We start from the raw sequence: 21,308 nt of genomic DNA on the forward strand, positions 1-21,308 counted from the left end.
TCTTTTACTGAAATACACATTCAAAAAGCGGCACAAATCTTAATCACCAAGTTACTAGTTACTACCTTTACCCTCTGCCTTTAAAATAACCACTCTCCTGATTTCTAACAATGTCAGCTAATTTTGCCTGTTTTGGACTGTGTATAAATAGAATTGTATCATTGTAGTTCTTTTTTTTTTTTTAATGTTTATTTGTTTTTGAGAGGGAGAGAGACAGAGCATGAGCAGGGGAGGGGCAGAGAGAGAGAGAGGGAGACACAGAATCCAAACCGGGCTCCAGGCTCCAGGCTGTCAACACAGAGCCTGACGTGGGGCTCGAACTCATGAACTGCGATATCATGACCAGAGCCAAAGTCGGACGCTCAACCGACTAAGCCACCCAGGCACCCCTGTATCATTGTAATTCTAAATTGCATTTCTCCCCAATAACTGGGTTGAGCACCTTGCATATGTTTATTGGCTCTGTAAATATATGTGTGTATGTGGGAGAGAAAGATGGGGGGAGGGTCAGTTTTTTACTGGGTTGTCTCCTTAAAACACTTATTTTTACTAATTTGTAGAGTTTTTTTTTTTTTTTTTTATATATTCTGAATATGAGTCCTTACTTAGCTACTCATATGTGTTGCAGATACCTTTTTCCCCATTCTGTGGCTTGCTTCTTTCACTCTTAATGTTGTCTTTTGATGGCAGACATTCTTAGTTTTAATGTATTCCAACATGTCTACCTTTTCCTTACAATGATCCCTTTTTGTGTCCTACTGAAATCTTTGTCTATGTTAAGGTAATGTCGATATTCTCCTATGCTAATATCTACTTACAGTGTGAGATAGAGGTCAAGAGTCCCCCCCCCCACCCCCACCCCTTCCTTTTATCCATTTGGATAGCTAGACATGCGTTTTTGTTTTTGTGTTTAAGTTTTAAATCATTGGAAATAAAGTATTTCAAAATGTTTTACCTAATTCAGTCTCCTCTGAAAATAGTTTTAAGTGGGTTAAAAATGTTCTCTTAATACAAATAGTGATTGTTCTGTTTGTCCTGTTTCTGATAGTCTATAATATCCTAAATTTCGAACAAAATGGCTTATTCGCCTGCCCATCTGCTTTTCTTCATCTATCCATAGAGAAAACAAAACAAAAACTCAAGCTCAAGAGTTTTATATACATCTTTGCCCTCAGAAGGACATGTCTTTTTGTTGAACACAAGAAGTATCTCTTACACTTTTTGAGGTAGTCATTAGGTGTGTCTATGCCTATAGAGATGAATGGAGGATTGGTAGATAAAATTTAGGCAAGTCAATCAAGAAAACCAGTAATTTCTTTTTTTTTTTTTAATTTTTTTTTTTTTAACATTTATTTATTTTTGAGACAGAGAGAGACAGAGCATGAACGGGGGAGGGTCAGAGAGAGGGAGACACAGAATCTGAAACAGGCTCCAGGCTCTGACCTGTCAGCACAGAGCCCGACGTGGGGCTCGAACTCACGGACCGCGAGATCATGACCTGAGCCGAAGTCGGCCGCTTAACCGACTGAGCCACCCAGGCGCCCCGAGAAAACCAGTAATTTCTATTACGTGACTCCTTTCTATTTCTTTCTAGACTGATTCTTTTTTTTTTTTTAGTAATTCCGAAGTGAATTTATTGATAGACTCAGAAGGAAAGGAAATCTTGTATGTTATTCCTTCCCATTATTTATTATTTATACTTTTTCCTTTCCCCTGCTTTCCCCATTTTTAGGCATAGCACATAAAATGATCATAGCAGTGGGACTGGTGAGCAAATATATTATACTTTCAAAATAGCTTATTATTTAGTTAGTTGACTCTTTTTTGTAGTTGCTATTTGTATTGGTTCCAAGATTTTGAGAGAACCCCTTTCTTCTGAAAGATGATAATACTTCTGAGGCAAACATACTGTAGGGAAATAAAAAGATGATAAATAGTAATTCTGTCCTGTATTATGTATACACTAATTCTGTCTGTAGTTAGACTATCTAAATGTTGTTTACAATGTTGAAATTATATCTTTGCAGATTAGTTTAACATTTGTTTTGAAATCCATAATTTCCTATTTATCTAAACAGAACTTTGCCCTCAGATCTTAGTGTGAGATTATATTCTTTAACTCTAAAGCTCTTAAGTACAGTTTTATTTTCCCTATAAATTTGTTTGGGATTATCTGAACTGAAGTGTTGTCTAAAAGAGATAAGATAAAGAGAATCAGAACCTGTTTGGGGAAATGCCAAGAAATGCTCAGTTCATCAGGAATGAATTCAAATCAGTATGTTATTTATCCAAAAGTAGTCAGCTTGTAGTTTCAAATCCTTTTCACACAAAAAGCTGCCCTTGTTCCTTTTCATAATGAAATCTGGTTTATTATAAGATGAATGTATTAATTAGGTTTTCCATTTTCAAGTTAATCTTTAGGGATTATTGTATGCAACCACGAAATAATTTTCTTTTTTATCATTTGAAAAGGAAACTCTCACATCTTTGGCCAACAAATATATGCTAATGTAACATTATTGGCAAAATACGAGGTGGTGATGAGTCCTTATTAATCATAATCCATCTTAGTTTGTCTTGGAAGTTATATTTTCCATGAATTGTATTTACCCTGAAACTCAAGGACACCAAATAAGGGGACTAGGCTAAAATTTTAAGTCTATTTCAATTGTGTGTATTGAGCAGTTAGTTCTTCTAAGGCTTATGATTTCTGGGGCAGAAGCATAAACAAGAAGATACCGTTTTGTACACATAGGTTGCAAACAAACCTAGAGCCAAGGCATTTGTATCTTTGGATAACTCTGAGGTGAGAATTCAGAAATAATTGATTCAGTGGTGTCTTCCCGAGTCCTCCTCCGTGGTGTGCGAGGAAGGGAGCGGGGGAGTCCAGAGTGGTGAAGAGGGTCCAGTTGTGCGATGATGACACGCTAGCTTGGCTCCGGCCTGCATTCACTTGGAGAGGTGAGAAGTGTTTTGTCCTCCTGTTGGGACTGGAGACATTCATCTCCCCTTCCACTTGCACCTACAAACTGAAGGCCTCAAATAAAACTGAAGATGTAAATAAGCAGAGGCCGATAGACAAGAGGTGGATGAATGAGAAACATTTATTTCTTCTAAACTCGGGGTAAAAAAGGTAGTCATACGGCTAAGAAGTTAATAATGCTTTTCACTCCCTAAAGGAGTTTGTCACCATTAACAATGATAAATATGGAAATTGAAGGGTGGTTTTGGCATAAGAAATGCATGGTTTTTGGTCATATTTGTAGTCTCTTAGTTTATACTTGGTTGTCGTTGATCACTGCAGTCTATAATTTTGTGTCCATAACTAGTAATTAGTTTTCCTTTGCTCCTAAAAATACAAAAAGGTTTAAATTTGCCATTTTGTGTATGAAGGACAAGTTATGTACAGTCCGTCAGCTAAATGTTCTTCCTCTTTTCTATCCAGTTTTTTATTAGAAAATACAATATGTAAATTGAATTTTTCTCATCATTGGAAGTGATTTCTTATTTTCTTATTTCCAGTTAATTTGTGTAGACAATGTCTACTGTGTGTTTGTCATTGACCTAGGCCCTCTGAGAATATAATATAGGTGAATGGCATGATTCTTGCTCCTGAACTAACAGAAGATAAGAAAGTTAATAATTTTAACATTGTATGAAGTATGTTTTAAGTATGAAGTGTATGTAGAGTGTAACGGGAAGACAGATGAGAGAGAAATTAATTTGATAGACAAAAAAGGCAGAAATGTGAGATATTTAAGCAGGGCCTGAAGGATGGATAAGAATTGGTTTTCTGATTTAAATACAGATGTTAAGACAATATGTGTTTTATTAGAATTATGTAGGCCGAATTCCATTACAACAAATAAAACAAATCTGAAAAACTCCTCTCCCCTCAAATTTCCAAATTCTTGTCTGTAGTCTTCTTAGATTAAAAACTATTCTGTTAAATAAAGAAGTTAAAATAATTCTTAGTAAGGTTTTCATAAAAAGAATTGACTGGACTTGAGACAGCTTTGAAAATATCTGGTTCTAGTAGTGATCCATTTTAAGAAATTTTAAAGAAATTTTGGTGTGATTGTAAGAAATCCATGGGGTGCCTGGATGGCTCAGTTGGTTAAGCATCAACTTTGCCTTAGGTCATGACCTTGCGGTTCAGTTTCAAGCCCCACGTGGGTCTCTGCTATCAGCACAGAGCCTGCTTCAGATCCTCTGTCTCCCTCTCTCTCTGCACCTACCCCCATTGTGTGCTCTTTCTCTCTCTCAAAAATAAAGATTTTTAAAAAATTCATGCTTTCTCTGAAAATAAGTTATTAATTCATTTTCAGATTTCTGTTTACCTTGTGTGTAACGTATGTGTATGTGGGTTCTCTTACGATTGATTCTATTGGCTTGGAACTTTTTTTTCCTACTTAATAGCTGCCAGGCTTTATCTAGCACGTGTAATGTAATCTACAGAGTCATTCTACGTGATATAATTTTTAATTTTTACTCATTGGTAATTAGTGAATTAATTTTGTTAGTGTTAAGAGCCAAGCTAAGAATAAATGCCATTTAAAACTGCTTATAATTGTTAATATGAAAGGCTCCAAATTCCAAATGTGAAACCCAGAATTAATATAGAAGTTTTTACGTGGTTAGTCTGAGAAGTTAGTGATTTTAGAGTAGAGGGAGGAAGGCTGAACAGAAAGAACCAGAGATAATATTTGGGGGTTCAGATGCCTGAAGACAAGGAAGCCTGTGTGACCGGGGGCATGGCCAGGGCAAGTGAGAGGCTGGTGTGTCTTAGAGAGTTAGGAGAGGGCCAGGTCAATAGAAATTGCTAGGCTATCACGGACTTGGGCTTTTGCAGCCCTAGTCATTGAAGGCATTTGAGCCGAGGAATATTATTCCAGGTGCTGTGTTGATAGCAGACTAGTGTGAGGCAAGGACAAGCAGGAAGGCCAGCTCGCAGGCTATGGCAGAAATCCTTGAAAGAGATGAGGGTAATACATCTGGTGTAGATGGAAGTAAGGTTGATACGTGGTTTGAGTTCTGGATATATCTTAAAGATAGGGCGGAGGTGGAGCTTGGATTGGATCTGGGGTGTGTAAGAGAGAAGAGTCCAGGAATACACCACGGGTTTTTACCCGGGATACTTACTGGATGGAATCGCCTTTCCCAAAGATAGGTTAATCTTGGAGAGGTGGGAGAAGACGTTCAGGTGGATATATGGAGTAGACAGCTGGACAAAGGAAATGAGAGTTAGAGGCAAGAAGACTGGGCTGGAGATACACATTTGGGAAGTTACAAGTCTGATGTGATGAGCCCATTCTTTGGATTCCATCCATGCATGTAATCATGTAATCGTCACACTAATATATGCAAACTTGTTAATAGTTCTCTAATGCTAAGTACTTTTCTAAAATAATCATGTTTGTTTGGAATCAGTATCTCATGTGATTCCCCAGTACATTGTACTTTTTCTGTCATGGTTTCTATCAAAGTATGTTGTACTTTCCTGGTTATCTTACTAGACTGTAAGGTTTTTGCGGGCTGGAACCTGATGTCTTGTATGCCCACTACAGTGTATAGAGGTGCTTATGTAGATCATACAAAACTCCATTTAATATGAATTGAAATTTAGTAGGACTGGATTATAAGTGTAACTAAATTTGCATTTTTAAGAATATATATGTTACATAAAAGCTAGAAACCACCACCTTTCCATTTTTACACAAAACTTTGTTGCCGCAAACAAAAAAATAACAAAAAAATTTTCCTTCCTTTTCTTTATTTTCTCCCTGAGGGGGTTACCTTTAGGGAGACAAGGCCTAAGTGATATCAGTGGAAATTAAGTTATAACCATGTAACTTTTTTTTTTTTTTTTTTTAAAGTAGGCTCTATACTCAACGTGGGGCTTGAACTCACAACCCTGAGATCAAGAGTCATGTGCTCTACCAACTGAGCCAGCCCATCGCCATGTACATTTTCAAAGGACTTAAAGTCATTAATTTGAGAGAAGCTCAAAATAGCTCTACTATGACTATCTTTTTCTGTCCGAAGTTGGGTATTTCTGAAGACATACACAGGGGTAAACATCAGAAAGGTTATAAAAGTGAAAATGTCATGTTTTTCTTTCTAACATTAACTTTGACTCCTAACCATGATCCTTAATTATCATGCCACAGTTTGATGAGTAGGAAGGAACATTCTTCTGATCTTTAAAAATTTGCTTGATTTTAGCAGATTGCACATGGGAATGATTAGTACATTCAAAAGACACAGCTCGTGCAGTCCTCTGACCTCTTACAGAAGAAAATAGCACCAGTAACAGGTATAATAACACTGAAGGCACTATCACCATTATTTACAAAAATAGGGAGCATTAAGGAGCTACCCTGTATACAGCTGGGAAAAAGTATCTGAGGAATAGTTAATGTGTAAATCACAGAAAGCTCTAGGACCTTGTGCCAAGAAAGACCCTTAATAATCAGGTAATCCAGTTTGTGTGTGTGTGTGTGTGTGTGTGTGTGTGTGTGTGTGTGTGTTCGTTCCCCTCTTTATTAGGAGTTGGATTGGGGGAAAGATGGGATTTAAGACCATTGAGGACACAGTTTGTTAACCAGTGATCTAATCTGATTTTCCCATTTTTCTGTCCCCATTTGAGAGATAAAGGCCTAACGAAGTAAAATGACTTCTCTCAAGTCATGGAGCTAGTTAGTGGCAAAGCCAGGTCTAGAATTCAGGATCTGACTTTCAGTTTAATCCTGCCTTAATTCTCATTTTAGACTTCAATGTTAATATTTTCTTTAAAGTAATATCAATGTATTTATCATTAGGCTTTATTTAAAACTATGGGGACTCTATTCTGTATACTAAATTAGGTTTTTTTGTTTTTTGTTTTGTTTTGTTTTTTTCCTTTCTAAATTCATGAGAGACACCAAAAATCAATACCGTGCCATGAATGAAAGCACACACTTTTGGTCTGGGTTGAGTTTTACTTATCTCTTTGACTGTGGAGTCAGAGGCTGTGTATTTTTTTGTAGGTGAAAAACTGGACAAAACCAGCCCAAATATAGGACAAAGCCCTGGGATGTGCTGGTTGGAGTGTCTAGGTTATCGGGCCTGTTCTCATGCTGTTGGGCCAGGTCCTGGCAGAAGCATGACCTTGGCATGCTCTCTCTCAGAGCTGCTTGCTGTGCTGACTTCACCGATTTATCTTACGAAGGCATATGGTACCAGATGGTATTGACGGCCACTCCAGGGACTTCCACATTTTACAGACACCAACTAGAATCCCCCTTTTTGCCTTTTCTTAACTGTAATGATAAAGTTGACAGACATCGCCACCATTTTCAATACAGTTTTTTAAAGTGCTTTGTTTTTTATTAAATGAGATAGTTTATGTGAAATAACTGTTAGTTTTATTTCCTCTTCCTACTCCTCATATACTGTGACAATTATACAAGCTTGAAAGATGAGTAAGTCATGGCTGCTGCCTTCAGGGAGTTGGTAGTCCTATAGCAATTGAGGGTAAGGTGGGGGGAAGGTTGGGATAAAGATATGAAAATAGTGGTGTGGGACCCTCCTCCCTTGGGAAGTGGGACCGGGGGAGGGCTTTGCAGAGAAGTCATCATTTGAATTGGGTCTTGAAAGATAGGAGCTTACCTGGTAGAGATGACTGGGGTAGAGTGCCACTGGGAGAAGTGCTTCGTAACATACAATTCCCTCTCCCTCTGACCTTCCTCATTTCTTCAGTTTTCTTTCCTCGGTTTCCCCCCTCCTCCTCTCTAACAAAGGTATATTCACTTGCCAGACACATTTGTGAGTTTCTGATGCCTAGTATGGTAGGTGGTAATGGCCCCCGGACTTGTCCACCATGTCCTAATCCCCAGAACTTGCGAGTGTTACCTTATTTGGACAAAGGGTCTTTGCGGCTGTGATTAAGCTAAAGATCTTGTGATGGGATGATTATCCTGGATTATCTAGGAGAGCCCTAAATCCAATCACAGGTTTTCTTACAAGAGTGAGCAGAGGGAGATCTGAGACACATAGAGAAAAAGGTGAAGTTGCAGACAGAGATTGTAGTGATGTGGCTAGAAGCAAAGGGATGCTGACAGCTCCTGAGCCGGAAAAGGCAAGGAACAAATTCTCCCCCAGAACATCTGGAGGGAGCACAGCCCTGCTGACACCTGTTTTCTGGGGGCCACTGTAACATATTATCACATGCTGGGTGATTTAAAATGACAGAAATTTAGGGGTGCGTGGGTGGCTCAGTCGGTTAAGCATCCAGCTTCGGTTCGTGATGTTCTTGATCTTACGGTTCGTGAGTTCGATCCCCGTGTCGGACTCTGTGCTGACAGCTCAGAGCCTGGAGCCTGTTTCATATTCTGTGTCTCCCTCTCTCTGTACCTCTACCCCACTTGCATTCTGTCTTTCTCTCTCAAAAATAATAAAACGTTAAAAAAATTTTTTTTAAATCTTTAAAAAAATGACAAATTTATTTTGCAGGTCTAGAGGCTAGAGGTGCTCCCTCTGAAGCCTCTAGGGGAGGATTCTTCCTGGTCTTTCCTGGCTTCTGGTTTTGCTGGCAATCCATGGTGTTCTTTGGCTTTGCAACTGGGTCACTCCAGTCCCTATGTCTGTTGTCACATGCCCATTTTCCCTGTGTGTGCCTGTCCAAATTTTCCTCCTTTGTTTTTTTTAAGATGAGGCTGCAGCATCCCTTATTTTAATTTTTAAGTTTATTTATTTATTTATTTTGAGAGAGAACGAGAGAGAGAATGGAAGAGAGAGAACCCCAAACAGGTTCTTTGCTGTCAGCACAGAACCCAACGCGGAGCTCAATCTCACGAACCATGAGATCATGATCTGAGCTGAGATCAAGAGTCTGATACTTACCTGACTGAGCCACCCAGGCGCCCCCAAATTTTCCTCTTATGAGGACGCTGGTCACTGGATTCGAGCTACCTTAATCCAGTATGATCTTATCTTCACTTGACTGCATTTGCAAAGACCCTATTTCCACATAAGGTTGCATTCACAGGTGCTGGGGGTTAAGACTTGAATATATCTTTTTGGGACTGCATTTCAACCCACAACAGGGGTTGTGGATGGCTGCCACAGTGACCTAGAGAATGGAAACAAAGGAACTAACTGAGAGTTTGTTGTTCACTCAGCAAAAGATGACAGCTATTGGATTGGGATATATTTGGGAGATAGAACTGATAAGAATTGAAGATAATGAGGGAGAGAGGGAAATTGAGAATGAATGGCTTTTCTACTTTGACATATATATAGTTGCTAGTCCCAGGTAGTTAGAATGATTTATAGTGATGACCTTGAATACATGTAAGTGATTAAAAATTGTATTGGCATTTCTTAGCATGTCTTACAACTAATTGAATGTTAGGTATGCTATTTTTGATGGTAATTTTTACCCTGAATGTTGGTTACGTGTGTTTATGCTCAGTAAGTTTGCTCTGTTCAGTGTTTTATATCTAATGGGCACATTGTTTGTACATGTGTTGGCATTTTAGCTCACCGTCTCGTTGGTTTGTTTAATTGATGGATGCTAGCTTCATTTAGAGTTTTAAATAGCTACCAAAAATATGTAAAATTGTTGAAAAAATATGTAAGACTGTGATAGTCTGCAGGTTAATCTTCATGGTTTTTAAATCTTCTTCGAGTACTAAGAGCTTCTCCTGAAGACAGTTAAATAAACAATGAGGTTTGTTTAACTTTGAAAGAAGTTTTTTTGACTTAGAGGGAAGTGATCTGCTAACACTGGCACAGTCTACTAATGGACCAATTATTGGTCTGTAGCCAAGCTATTGCCCTACTACAGGCAAAAATCATGGAATGCTTCATGTATCTTTATTAGTTTGAATTTCCAGATACGGTGCGTAGAGACACGATACTTTCGTCGGCTGGGGCATTTGCCTTAAACATTTAAAGGTCAAAATGCCGTGTTGTACCTAGCAATCTGTTTAGAGCTCAGCTAACACTAATTGCTTGATCTTAGGGGGCACTTCATGATTAAGTTTTATCGTAAACTTAATAATATACTCACCACATTGTATGGAGAATGCACGATGGCATACCGAACAAGCGTAGTACTGTAACTATTATCAAGTTTTGAAAAAGAACTGTAAAACCAAAGAAAATTAGACTTGTTCAGATGAGGGATCAATAGTGTAGTAGGTGTCCTCCCAAACTTCATGTCCATGCAGAACCTCAGAATGTGACTTCAGCATCTTTGCAGATGTAATAAGTTGAGGTCATATTGGATTAAAGTTGGCCCTAAGTCCAAAGACTGGTGCCCTTCCAAGAAGAGATGCACACAGAGACACACAAATAATGTGATAGGAAGACAGAGGCAAAGATTGAGATCATGCTGCCACAAGGCAGGGAGTGTGAAGGATTACCTGTAACCAGCATCGAGGAGAGAGGCATAGGACAGCTTCTCCCTCCAAGCCTTTGGAAGGAATCATCCCCACTGACATCTTGATTTCAGACTTCTGGAGTCTACAGCTGTTTCTGTTGTTTGAAGCTACCCAACTTATGGCAGACCTAGGCATGTGGGTCCATAACTAATACAAATAGTTTAGGATTCCAAGAGTAATTTTCACCAAAAGATGGATCATTGCTACTTTCAGAGCCACTCTACTTGCTTTGCAGGCTGCTGCTCAGAGCCCCTCTTCTGGAGACTTGGCTGCCATTATGTTATCTGCAAGAAGCGTGCCAGCATCACTTACCCTTACCCCTCTCCCTTGTGACAGGTAGCACAATGATCAGAGCCCTTTTCCCCTTGTAGGTCGTAAGAAGGATGGGAGGCTTAGCAACCTACTAACGCATATTGGTGTTCCCAGTTTTAGAAGTTTGCTTATGCAATATGATAGCAATTTATTTCAGTTCTAGTTAGGGTGAAACTTTGACTTGAATGTAACTGTGTTAGAGACATTTTAGCTACTGCAACAATCAACCATATCAATCTTACTCTTTAACACAGTACAAGTTTCTTTTGTTCTCATGATCAAGTCCATTGCTGATGATTCTGGTCAGGCAGCTCCATTCCAAGTGACTCAGGAACCTGGGCTCCTTCCATCTGGTGGCTCACCACCCCCTTGAGCCTCCTGAGCATTCTGCTGGACCATCTTCAGCTGGTCAGTGGGTGAGGAGCCTGTGCAAGAGGATGTATGGCATAGGCAGACCCGGAAGTGGCTTATATATTTCTGCCCACATTTTCTTGGCCAGACTAGTTGCAAGAATCCAGCAGAATTCCAAGAGAGGCTGACAAATGCAGTTATTATGTGTGCTCTAGGATGATGAAATGGGATTGTTGAAACACCCAACCAGTTTCTACCAAAATAGCATATGTAATTGTGCCACGAATGTATACAAAATAGTGTTTTGGTGCACTCATATTTTAAAAATCATTTTAATATATTTGGTAACCATGAAGCTTTTATCTTATTGTTTTGGATGTGGGATTTAGATTTCCCAGTGTGTGTTCTAAGTCACTCAAACTCCCCCGTGTTTTGAACAATGACATTTTATATCTTGTTGCCTTACTAAAATGAAAACTTCTCTTTGATCATTTAGATTTGACAGGTATGACCTGGAATCATGTTCCATTACAATATAATGTTACTTCTATAAATCACAATGAAAATGAAGAACTGGTTTTAAATTTTCTTTTACGTTTATTACTATTATTATTTTTTAGTAATCTCTATACCGTGGGGTTTGGACTCCTAACTCAGCACTCAAGTGCAGCATGCTCTTTCTCGTGACTGAGCCAGCCAGGTGCCCCTTGAATTTCTGACATAAGGTTCCACAGTACCTGGACGCTGATGTTCCTCAAAAGTTTTTGTTCTTGTAGTAACTTTATCTATAGTCTGAAGAATGAGCTAGCAAATACTCTTTTCCTTTCGTCAGCAAGTTTTGGAGACAGATTTTGCTCTCTAGTTTCCAGGAACACTAAAAGCGATCAATGGACATCATTCCTGCTGTGGAATGATGGCTTGTAAACGCCATTATTAACACCTCCCTTCCTTTACTTAAAAAATAACTCCCTTGATATTTCTAGAAAAAAAGTTTGAAATATTTGGCTGAGAATTCCAGGCAAATGTTTTCCTTTGTAATATAAATTAAGAATTATTAGAAGCTAGAAAGTTTGTTTTGAGCCACCTGTTTTTTTCTTCCATCCTGTCTTTCCCCCAAACATATAGCTATAGATTACATAGTTTTCGTAATTTGAGCCGTGTATGTTAAGAAGCGGTTTTTCCTTTGGCCCGAACATAGGTGTATATTCATCGATGCAAGAGTTACTTGTTGAGTGCTTAGTCTGTTCCAGATACTGTGCTAGGCTTTGGACCTGCGCTTAGGAAAGAGCCACCGTAGACTGTGTGTTTGGCCTACTCTGGAATTTACAAGCCACGGGAAGGGGTGAGTTGAAGGAAGTGTAAAGCCCAGGAAGACTGGAGTTCTAGGGTTCTAGAACCCTCTGAAGATTAAAGGACTTACTTGTGAATAAGTGACCAAGTCACCAAGGAATTAAATCAGTACCCTAGATCTGAAAGATTTATTAAATATGCTTTCATGATAACAAACAGTGTAAAATCCATGACAGTCATTTACAACTATTTTCATTGTGGTTGCCTGGGAATTTCATTATTATTATTATTTTTTAATCCATTGCTAAGTGTTTTGCCGTTCCTCGTAGTCACAGCCAGTTAGTGACTCAGTGCAGAGTAACCTCTCCCTCTGACTTTACCCCTTTGGTAAAAAGTTATCCGGGATTGGGAAAACAATACAGAGTGCTGGATAAAGTCAGAATGCTATTTGCCTGTGTACAAATGTTAACAAATGTTTTCATCAGAAAAATTAGATGTTTTTTTTCCTCTTTCTTTTGCTTGTGTGGTCTATTTTCTTTTAATCATTCTTTAAAAAGCAGAGACTTCCCATGTCGTATTCAAATATATCTACTGGTATCAGCAATCTGAAACCTATTTCCATGTAGAGAGTGGGTGTGGGTTCATTTTTATTAATAGTATGGTTTACTGTGCTTTTGTTTCTTTCATATGTTCTTAGGATGTCTGTAAAGGTCACTCATTCCTTTGGGGGAAAATATTCAGTAGTGGAAGCATACTTATTCTTGCTCATTTTGCTTATTTTGCTGATTTATAGCTGATTTAGACTTGCTGCCTAGGAAGAACTGGTAAAATCAGGCTCTTTGATTCAGCAATTCGTACAATGAAAATTTGGAAACAGTCCTCAGTAATGAAATGAGGAAACAAAAGATAATTTATAGCATATCTTGCAAGTCTTTAAGATATAACGACTGACAACTTGGGAAAGTGTGTAGTTGGAAGAGGCAGGACATAAGATGGTGTGTATAAGTATATAAATGATCTGCAAATAAAAAATGGAAAAAATTCACCAAAATTGTTTGTAATACTACGAAGAAAGTAGAATTAGGTTTATTTTGTTGTTTTTTACTACCCTTTCTTCTAAACTTTGGATGATTGGGCTGCATTTGAAATAGTAACAGAAAATAAGTGAGGACTTTGTGGATTTTGTGTGTTACTCTGAGAAGGCTTAAAATAAAGCTCATCAGGTTTCCCATAGTTACCTATAGGTAAATTATAGGAATGGGCCAATTATGGGAGGTTTTGCGATTTTTTTTTTCTTGAGATTCCTAATAAGTTGGAAGGATGGTCATTATTTGAAATGGGTGAGTTTCAGACATTTCTGAGGCGACGTTTGTACACAGTAAGTTTTAAGGTCCATTTTGGAACATCTGAATCTGGACTCAGTGTCTTTAGTGTGAACAACCTTGTAGGGGAAAAGGTAGGTAGCTAACTATTACGTAATGCAGTAGAGAGGAATTAGGAAATTGCTTTCCTCTTGGAATCTTTGTTTTTGTTATAAAACTTAAACGTTACGGACATGTGTTATAAAGTGGAACATCAACCCTAACCCCGCCTCCCAGAGAGAACTGCTGGGGATAAGCGTTTTGAATCACATTGGGTCTGAATGTGATGGTGTGGACATTGCTCTTTGTAACCTTCTCAAGTCATCTCGGCCAAAGTCTGTTCCTACCAGCAAAGGGAACAAACGTGTCGGGTCTTTTTTTTTTTTTTTAACTAGGAAAGTGGGGTAGTGGTGTGGATTATCCCCAAATCATTCATGCGTGAGTTTAGAATTCTTATTTTAGCATTTACTTATGAACGCATGCACGCCTCTTTGGAACTTCACAACCCTCCTAAGAAAAGCCTCTCACAGGGAAAACTTAGCTGGAGTGATGGAGCTGTCTAGCCTCATCACCCTGATTTCCACACCCACAGCAGTACGCATCACCTCTGACACAAGTCACAATTTTATCTAAAGGAGGGAGTGAGTATGGTTTTTCTTTTGCGAGCTGTTATGGGTATACTAGACCTTAGGCATTCTCAGACTTAATATTTAATCCTCCCAAGGCTTCCAAAGCCTCCTGATAAATAGTAATTTGTAATGATTCTGAGGCCTAAATTTGAATCAAGCATACCATGAGGCCTGTTGCCCGTTGTTTCTGAGAAGTTCAGCTGTTTCTCCTCACTCGTGGTGTTTCATGCTTGAATGCTTGTTGCCTTATGACATTATCCTTTGTGGAGAAGGATGACAAAAATAAAGCCAGCTGGGAAAGCAGGTGACGAAAATTCTCCCGTCTACCAAAATGATGGTTTTTAGCCAGAAAATAGAAGTTGTAGGTAATTTGAGAATGTTGGATGTGGCTGAGGCTTAACAAACCTGCGGACCTGAACAAGTCTACCATGCACCATAAGGGAAAGGACAACAAAAAGTTTGTGAAACCGTTACAGTGATTTTTCTAGCCAAGGAAAAAAATCGCTCATCCAATGAGAAAGAAAACTCAAGAGAATGTTGAAAAGGCTCTCAAGGTATGGTCTGATTCTGCACAGAGAGATGAGACTGCCATTTCAGGGAGGGAACAGATGGCAAAGACACTGACCTGACAGGTGAAGGTTGATTTGATGACATTTCTCAAATGTGTTTTCTTTGCCAAATGTGAAGTTAATAAGGGGAGGCTACACCAGCTAACCACGTATGGCTCCTGGAACGGAGCTGAAGACACACATAAAGCAGGGAAGGGTTATGTACTCTGTGAATTCAAGATTGTAATGAAACCCACCTTTGAAGAAAATACCTTCTCTAAATATACATCCCAAGAAGAGACGTGAGCAGCAGGTATTCTGACAACAAAGGAGTAATTTTGATGATGGAATGGAGGGAACTTTAAAGATGTCTGAGAGATGAATCAAGTTCCTTGTGAGGACAGGAAGTGAGGGAAGAAAGAGGGACGAGCGGGTATAAAGGCAGCACCTGCTCTCTCATTCATTCCTGGTTGCCTTTGTCATCCTTTTCCCAAATTGATGCACTTGCTTCCTTGGTCAAGGTTTATCAAGCAAATGCTGATGATCACCTGGTTGAAAAAACATTGTTAACCTAATGCTGTAACCCAGTGGGTCTCATGGTGGTCCTAGACCCACAGCATCAGCAGAATATCCCACCCCCACCTAGGATTACTGAATCAGAAACTCTGGGTAATGGAGCCCTGCAATCTGTTTTTAGCAAGCCTTTCAGGTGATTTTGGTGCATGCTGAAGTTTGAGGCCCTCCGCTGTAACTTGTCTTCCTTCATTCAGCATTTTCTTGTGGCATTTGAATTTAGTATCGCTTGTTATGTATTACGTAGAATGTATGTTGTAGTAATCATCTTCATTACTTCGACTTTTTGGATTTTTTTAAGTTCATGGTTAATTTTACTATAGTTTTATTTCGATTTTGCTTTGGTGGATTTTTTCAAAAATTATATTGGCTCTGTGTTTACAGCATCTATAAGAATATGAAGAGGTAGCTCACATTTTCCAGGTGCTGTTTTAATTAATATTATAAGGGAAATTGTAAGCTCCAGTGGTATTCAAGAATTTAGAGATTAGAGAAACGTTCAAGGCATGAGATTGCTCAGGGAAAAGAGTCTATGGTAATTTGGGGGCTACAAATAAACCTAATCGAATTGAGTAGCTGTCAGTAAGAAGCAAGATTTATTGGGCAGTTGACTTTATATATTTTGATCTGATACACAAATTAACCCTCCCCAAATCTATTTAGCAGCTGGTTGTCATTTCCATTAGCTAAAAGCAGCTAGTCTTAAATCTGTTTCAAAGCTCCTGCCAGCACGTCTCGCTGAGCCTGTTTAGCCTTTCAGCTGTGAGACCAAATTCCCAGGTGCCAGTTCAGTGCTCAGGTCTCTAGACCTTGTTATGGGCTGTTGAAATCCTTCTGCCAGCTCTTGAAATGACCCTAGGCAAGTAATTTAATTCAGTCTTTCTGTCACTGAAGGTAGTCAAGAAGGATTTAAGGATTTATATGCAATAAGAAACATGCTTTAGAGTTTCGTCAGTCTAAGCTCTAAAGGTAGAGAAGGTCAGGTGAGGGTTGAATGTTTTCACTTATTCCTGACCATTTCCAGCTCTAGGGGCATGGTAAATTCTTCCATTGGTTTTTATGCAGTGATCAGGCTCTCTTAGGTTTTGGTGCCGTATCATCATGAATACTAACGTTCTCTTAAGTTGCGGACGTCGTGATTGCTTTATATACTATTCTTATTCTTGTTTGTTAATATTTCTGATTACAGTAGACCTTTACTATTTGTACAAAGTTCTGTGGATTATTTTAGGGGAAAGTGGGTTATTAAAGTAATGCTATGTTTGGGTAAATAGAACTGACACCGACTTAGTAAAGTTGTATTAGTTATTGGCCCAAAACTTCATGGCTTCAAATACCACACATTTATTCTAGTTTCTCGGAATCGGGAATTGAGGAGCAGCTTAGCTGGGTGGTTGTGGCTCAAGTATCCTGAGGTCCGCCGTCGAGATGATTTGGGGGCAGCGGTTCCGTGGGCTTGCCTGGAGCTGGGGGATCTGCTTCCAATATGGCTCAGTCACGCGGCTGGTGAAAAGGGGCCTCACTTCCTTGCTGGCTGTTGGCCGGAAATTTCAGTGCCTCACCTTGTTGGCCTTTTCGTAGGGTCTCCAGAGTGTCCTTGTGACAGGGCAGCTGGTTTCTCCAGAGGGAGTGATCCTAGAGAGAGAGCAAGGAGGAGATTAGATGCCCTTTACGACCTGGTTTCAGAAGTTGCTTCACTTTTGCCACATTCTCTTTGTTAGAAGCCAGTCACTAAGTACTGTCCACATGCAAGAGGAGTGGAGTTAAGACTCCTCTCTTGAGGGGAAGAGTTTAAAAGAATTTTATGGAGTCTTTTTAAGCCACTGCAATGATAGACGTGGTTATATATTTCGCAAAGGCATGTAATTGGCAACAGGCAAATTTGTACTTACTTCTCTGCTGTTTCAACGGTCTTAGAGTTAAAACAGGTGTTTCTGTTACTCTGTAGATGTTCCTGAAAATTTTCCTGTTCTCCACAATTGTAAATGAGAAATAAAAGTTTACGGGAAAATGCAGTTGGAAGGGGGTAGGACTCTAAGTTCATGCATCTTTATAACCAAAATACTAACAAAAGTAACGATGGGGCTGCAGGAGCTAACCCAGGCAGCCCAGGCAGGCTGGAAGTTGAGTTGCCTTAAGGAATATTAAAAATGCACAGTAACAGAACAGTAGTAATGCTATCTTGTGGGTGCAGAGACGGTGTATTTACTGTGGGTTTTTCCCTTTGCTGTTGAAAGTTAGAATTCTACCAATCTGGCTCCTTTTGCCTAGAGTAAATCTTTATGAACCAACATAATACAGCATGTTAAAATGACACCAGTCCTCTATTTACAATCATATGAGCTCATTGGTATTAATGAATCACATACTGTAGCAGAACAGACCGTAGTTTCCCTTAAATGAATAAATACTTTGAATCATTTATTTAGTAAAATTCTCTGCCGATAGATGAAACTGAAGTAGACTGCAGTAAACATTGCTGTGGTCAGGTCTCTATCTCAGCTTGAAATACTTGCTTTTGCTGTCTATCTTTCCTCCTGCGTCATGTAAGAAATGCCTTAAACCTGCAGGGAATTAGAGTAACATTGCTAAAGTAAAAGTTTTCACGACCGATCCAACTTTGAATTGGCAGGCATTGGTCACTTGGTGTTGTCAATATTTATTGGAGCATGGGACAGTTGGAATTCCTCCGAAATGAGAAGTTTGAGAGTTGGCAGGGAGAGAGAAAATAATTCCTATGTCATAGAATAAAGAAGTCTGACGCAAAGGAGGGTGCACGTGGCTGATTGCCTAGGTGTAGAGTCTTATTCATCTCCATATTCCCCGGAGCCCTGTTTGGTACACAGCAAGTCCCGAGGGCGTGTGTGATCTGGAACACCCAGGGAGGGAGCAGACAACAAGGATATTGAAATTCACTCAGAACAAGACAAGGAGGGGTTTGATTCAGGCTGGGATGTTTAGGGCTTTCCAAGGACAGACTGATCTTACCATTAGGCTCCAAGACTATTCAGGCACTTTGGGAATTTTTCTAACTAGAGAATAAAAAACCTATCTCTGTTGATGTGTCCATACTCTTCCTCTCTCTCTATATATATATATATCTATATATCTATATATATGCACATATATATATATATCTATATATATGCACATATATATATATCTATAGATACATATATAGATATATATATATAGATATATATATATCTCCGGGATATATAGTCCACTCTATCTGGTGATTTGTTCTGGGACTTTCTGTAGGATTTTTGTGGAGTTGGGAGAATTGAAGGGCTGTCTTTATGTACCCCTGTTGTCTTTTTCATTAATTTCTACTCACAGATCTACATAAATGTGACAGGTTAACATGTGTCCTCAAAGCCATTCTCAGATGGGGCTAAATAAAATGTCTCCTTTGCATTCATTAGTCTGTATGTAGGCTTGTGTGTGTGTGTGTGTGCCCATGCACACACACGTATACATATTTAGATCAGATCTCTCGTTAGCCTGTGTTACTTTATTACATTTGTGGAGATTGGAGTTTCGAAATCTAGTAATCTTGCGCTTCTTTCCGACAGGAAATGTCTGTCATGTAGAAAGGAGCTCTTAGCCTGGGAGTCTGAGCGTTTTCTTTCTCGGTGTAAATGAACTAGTACAGAAGGGGACAAGCGACTGACTGTGGTCTGATCCATCATTGGCAGCCTTTGGCAAGTCGTGTCTGATGTGAAGTCTCCTGGGCTTCCTATCTCTTTGTGGGGCATTAGCATCTGGTGACTGAACAATTCAGCGGGGCCCTCAGCTCCCTTGCGGGTGGCAGCTGTGTAGTTGTTTGCTGGGCACCAAGTTTAAATAGCTGAACCACTGTTACACTCCATGCTGGCCCGGCCCCAGCAAAATTATGTAGTGTGCAGTATCTATTTTATAAAACATTCTGATGTACCGGGAGAAAGAGGAAGTGAAATTCAAACCTGCTGGTTTTGTTATTTCTGCCCAAAGGTATGTATTGGGATGGTTCCAACACGCTGGATCTCTTGAGATCTATTTTTGGTGCTGGTGCTCTTTTCGTTTCCTTCTCCAGTAGGTATTAGACATCTACCAAAACTACTTGGTATTTATGTTAGTTCTTAATATTCACAAGAATATAATGTCTCTTGAATATGTTTCTTCTGCTAGCCTTTGGCAACTAGGCAAATTTCCAAGTAAATAGAACACTTCTGGCTTGGGTCCTATGCGAGGACACGTGTCTCTCATTAATTTATTTCTGAGAGTGGGTTTCGGTCCTCTTTGATACTATACATTCAATGTCTACAACTGGCAATGTTTTTCTCCTTGTTTATAACGCTATGACACGTGAGTCACAGGAGTTCTCCCATCTAGTTGATGGGACTTGTCTGCAAGTCATTCTGCCAGATTCATTTCCAGCTTGGAAATAAAGACTCTTAAGATCTTTCCCAGTGCCCTCTTTGTCTCCGAGGCTCAGTGCATCTCCCTGTGTCTCTGTCTTCCTGAGGCACAAGAGGCACCACTCACCAACCTTCATAGAATTGGCATTAAGTCTGTCTTTGAGGACTTAACCATTGCCACCAAGTAGTATTTTCTTATTAGAAAAGTTACTTATTTTCCATCTCCTTAATAGTACGTGTACATTGAGTCAGTGTAGAAGGAAGAATGTCATCAGTTAATTTCATTACAACAGATTAGTTTCATTAAATGCCAAATCTTGAAGGTTATTTTCCTATCTTGGTCTGTAATGTTTTCTTCCAAGTGTACTGAAATTAACTCGAGCCATTTATAAAAATCTTGAAGTCATCCCTTTTTTAAATGTAAACAAAAATGGTGGAGGACATAGAAGAAAATAACACTTGGGTTGTAACAGAGGAGTTAAAATGGTCGTTTCCTTGGGTTTTAAGGAAAAAGCTCTTCTTCGCCCAAAATTAAAATGCACGTGTGAGGTAGATGTGGTAGTTCTTACCATAGTTGTATTACTGCACATTTCAGACTCTCTTGATTATAAATTAGGTCGTTGCCCATAATTATTCTCTGTGGTCCAGGTGGTTTATCTGGTATGCCAACGAGTTGAAAACTCATTTCTTTGGACTCAGATGTTTGCGTGTTTGTTTCAGGAAAACCCCACAGCACTGGTGGCTCTGAACGGATTCAGCTCTCAGGAATGTATAACGTCCGTAAAGGCAAAATGCAGTTGCCGGTGAACCGATGGGCCAGACGCCAAGTCATCCTGTGTGGGACCTGCCTGATGGTGTCATCTGTGAAAGACAGCTGGGCCGGAAAGATGCATGTTCTGCCTCTCATTGGTGGAAAAGTAAGTTTAAAATGAACAAAATGCTAACGGGTTCCCCAGTGTTATTAAGCTCACTTTGAGCCATTTCTGTAATACGGGGTCCATGGTTTTCACTCATCTGAGGTCTTACTCAATTCCTGTTTTGCTCCACCAGTGGGCATTGTTGAATGGTGGAGTTGTGGAAAATGGCCACGCATCGGCTCACGCGAGGCCCTGGTGACGATCACTTTATTGGTACATGCATCTTATTTACAGACCTGAAACAGAGCAACTAAAAGTCAGTGTTATATTTTAGGCTACAGATGAGAAGTTATTCTTTATTAGCAGACATCTCTTGATATCTTGAGTGTATCTTGTGTCGGATAGAATAATGATCCTTAAGTCCGGGGCTTAAGGATCATTCAAGCATTCTTACCAAAGGTTAGACTCTTTCTCTCTTGCATGAATCTTTGATCCAACTTTGCCCTACCTCTCTGTTTATTTTTGTTTAGTGACCAGTGAAGTTAGCATTTTTTAGTTTA

The 21,308-nt window shown here is 39.4% G+C and overlaps 1 protein-coding gene across 2 annotated transcripts in view; it reads left to right on the plus strand.

The window, feature by feature from the left end:
- PHLPP1 (PH domain and leucine rich repeat protein phosphatase 1) overlaps nucleotides 1-21,308 on the plus strand; it is a 212,639-nt gene that overhangs the window by 83,197 nt on the left and 108,134 nt on the right. For both annotated transcript variants that reach the window (XM_078435164.2, XM_078435165.2), the window contains exon 2: nucleotides 20,612-20,808. In XM_078435164.2, the coding sequence (XP_078291290.2) occupies nucleotides 20,612-20,808 (197 nt within the window). The remainder of the gene's footprint in view (nucleotides 1-20,611; nucleotides 20,809-21,308) is intronic.

Source organism: Panthera onca, chromosome D3 (assembly GCF_046562875.1).
Source record: "Panthera onca isolate mPanOnc1 chromosome D3, mPanOnc1 haplotype 2, whole genome shotgun sequence".
Lineage (NCBI taxonomy): Eukaryota > Metazoa > Chordata > Mammalia > Carnivora > Felidae > Panthera > Panthera onca.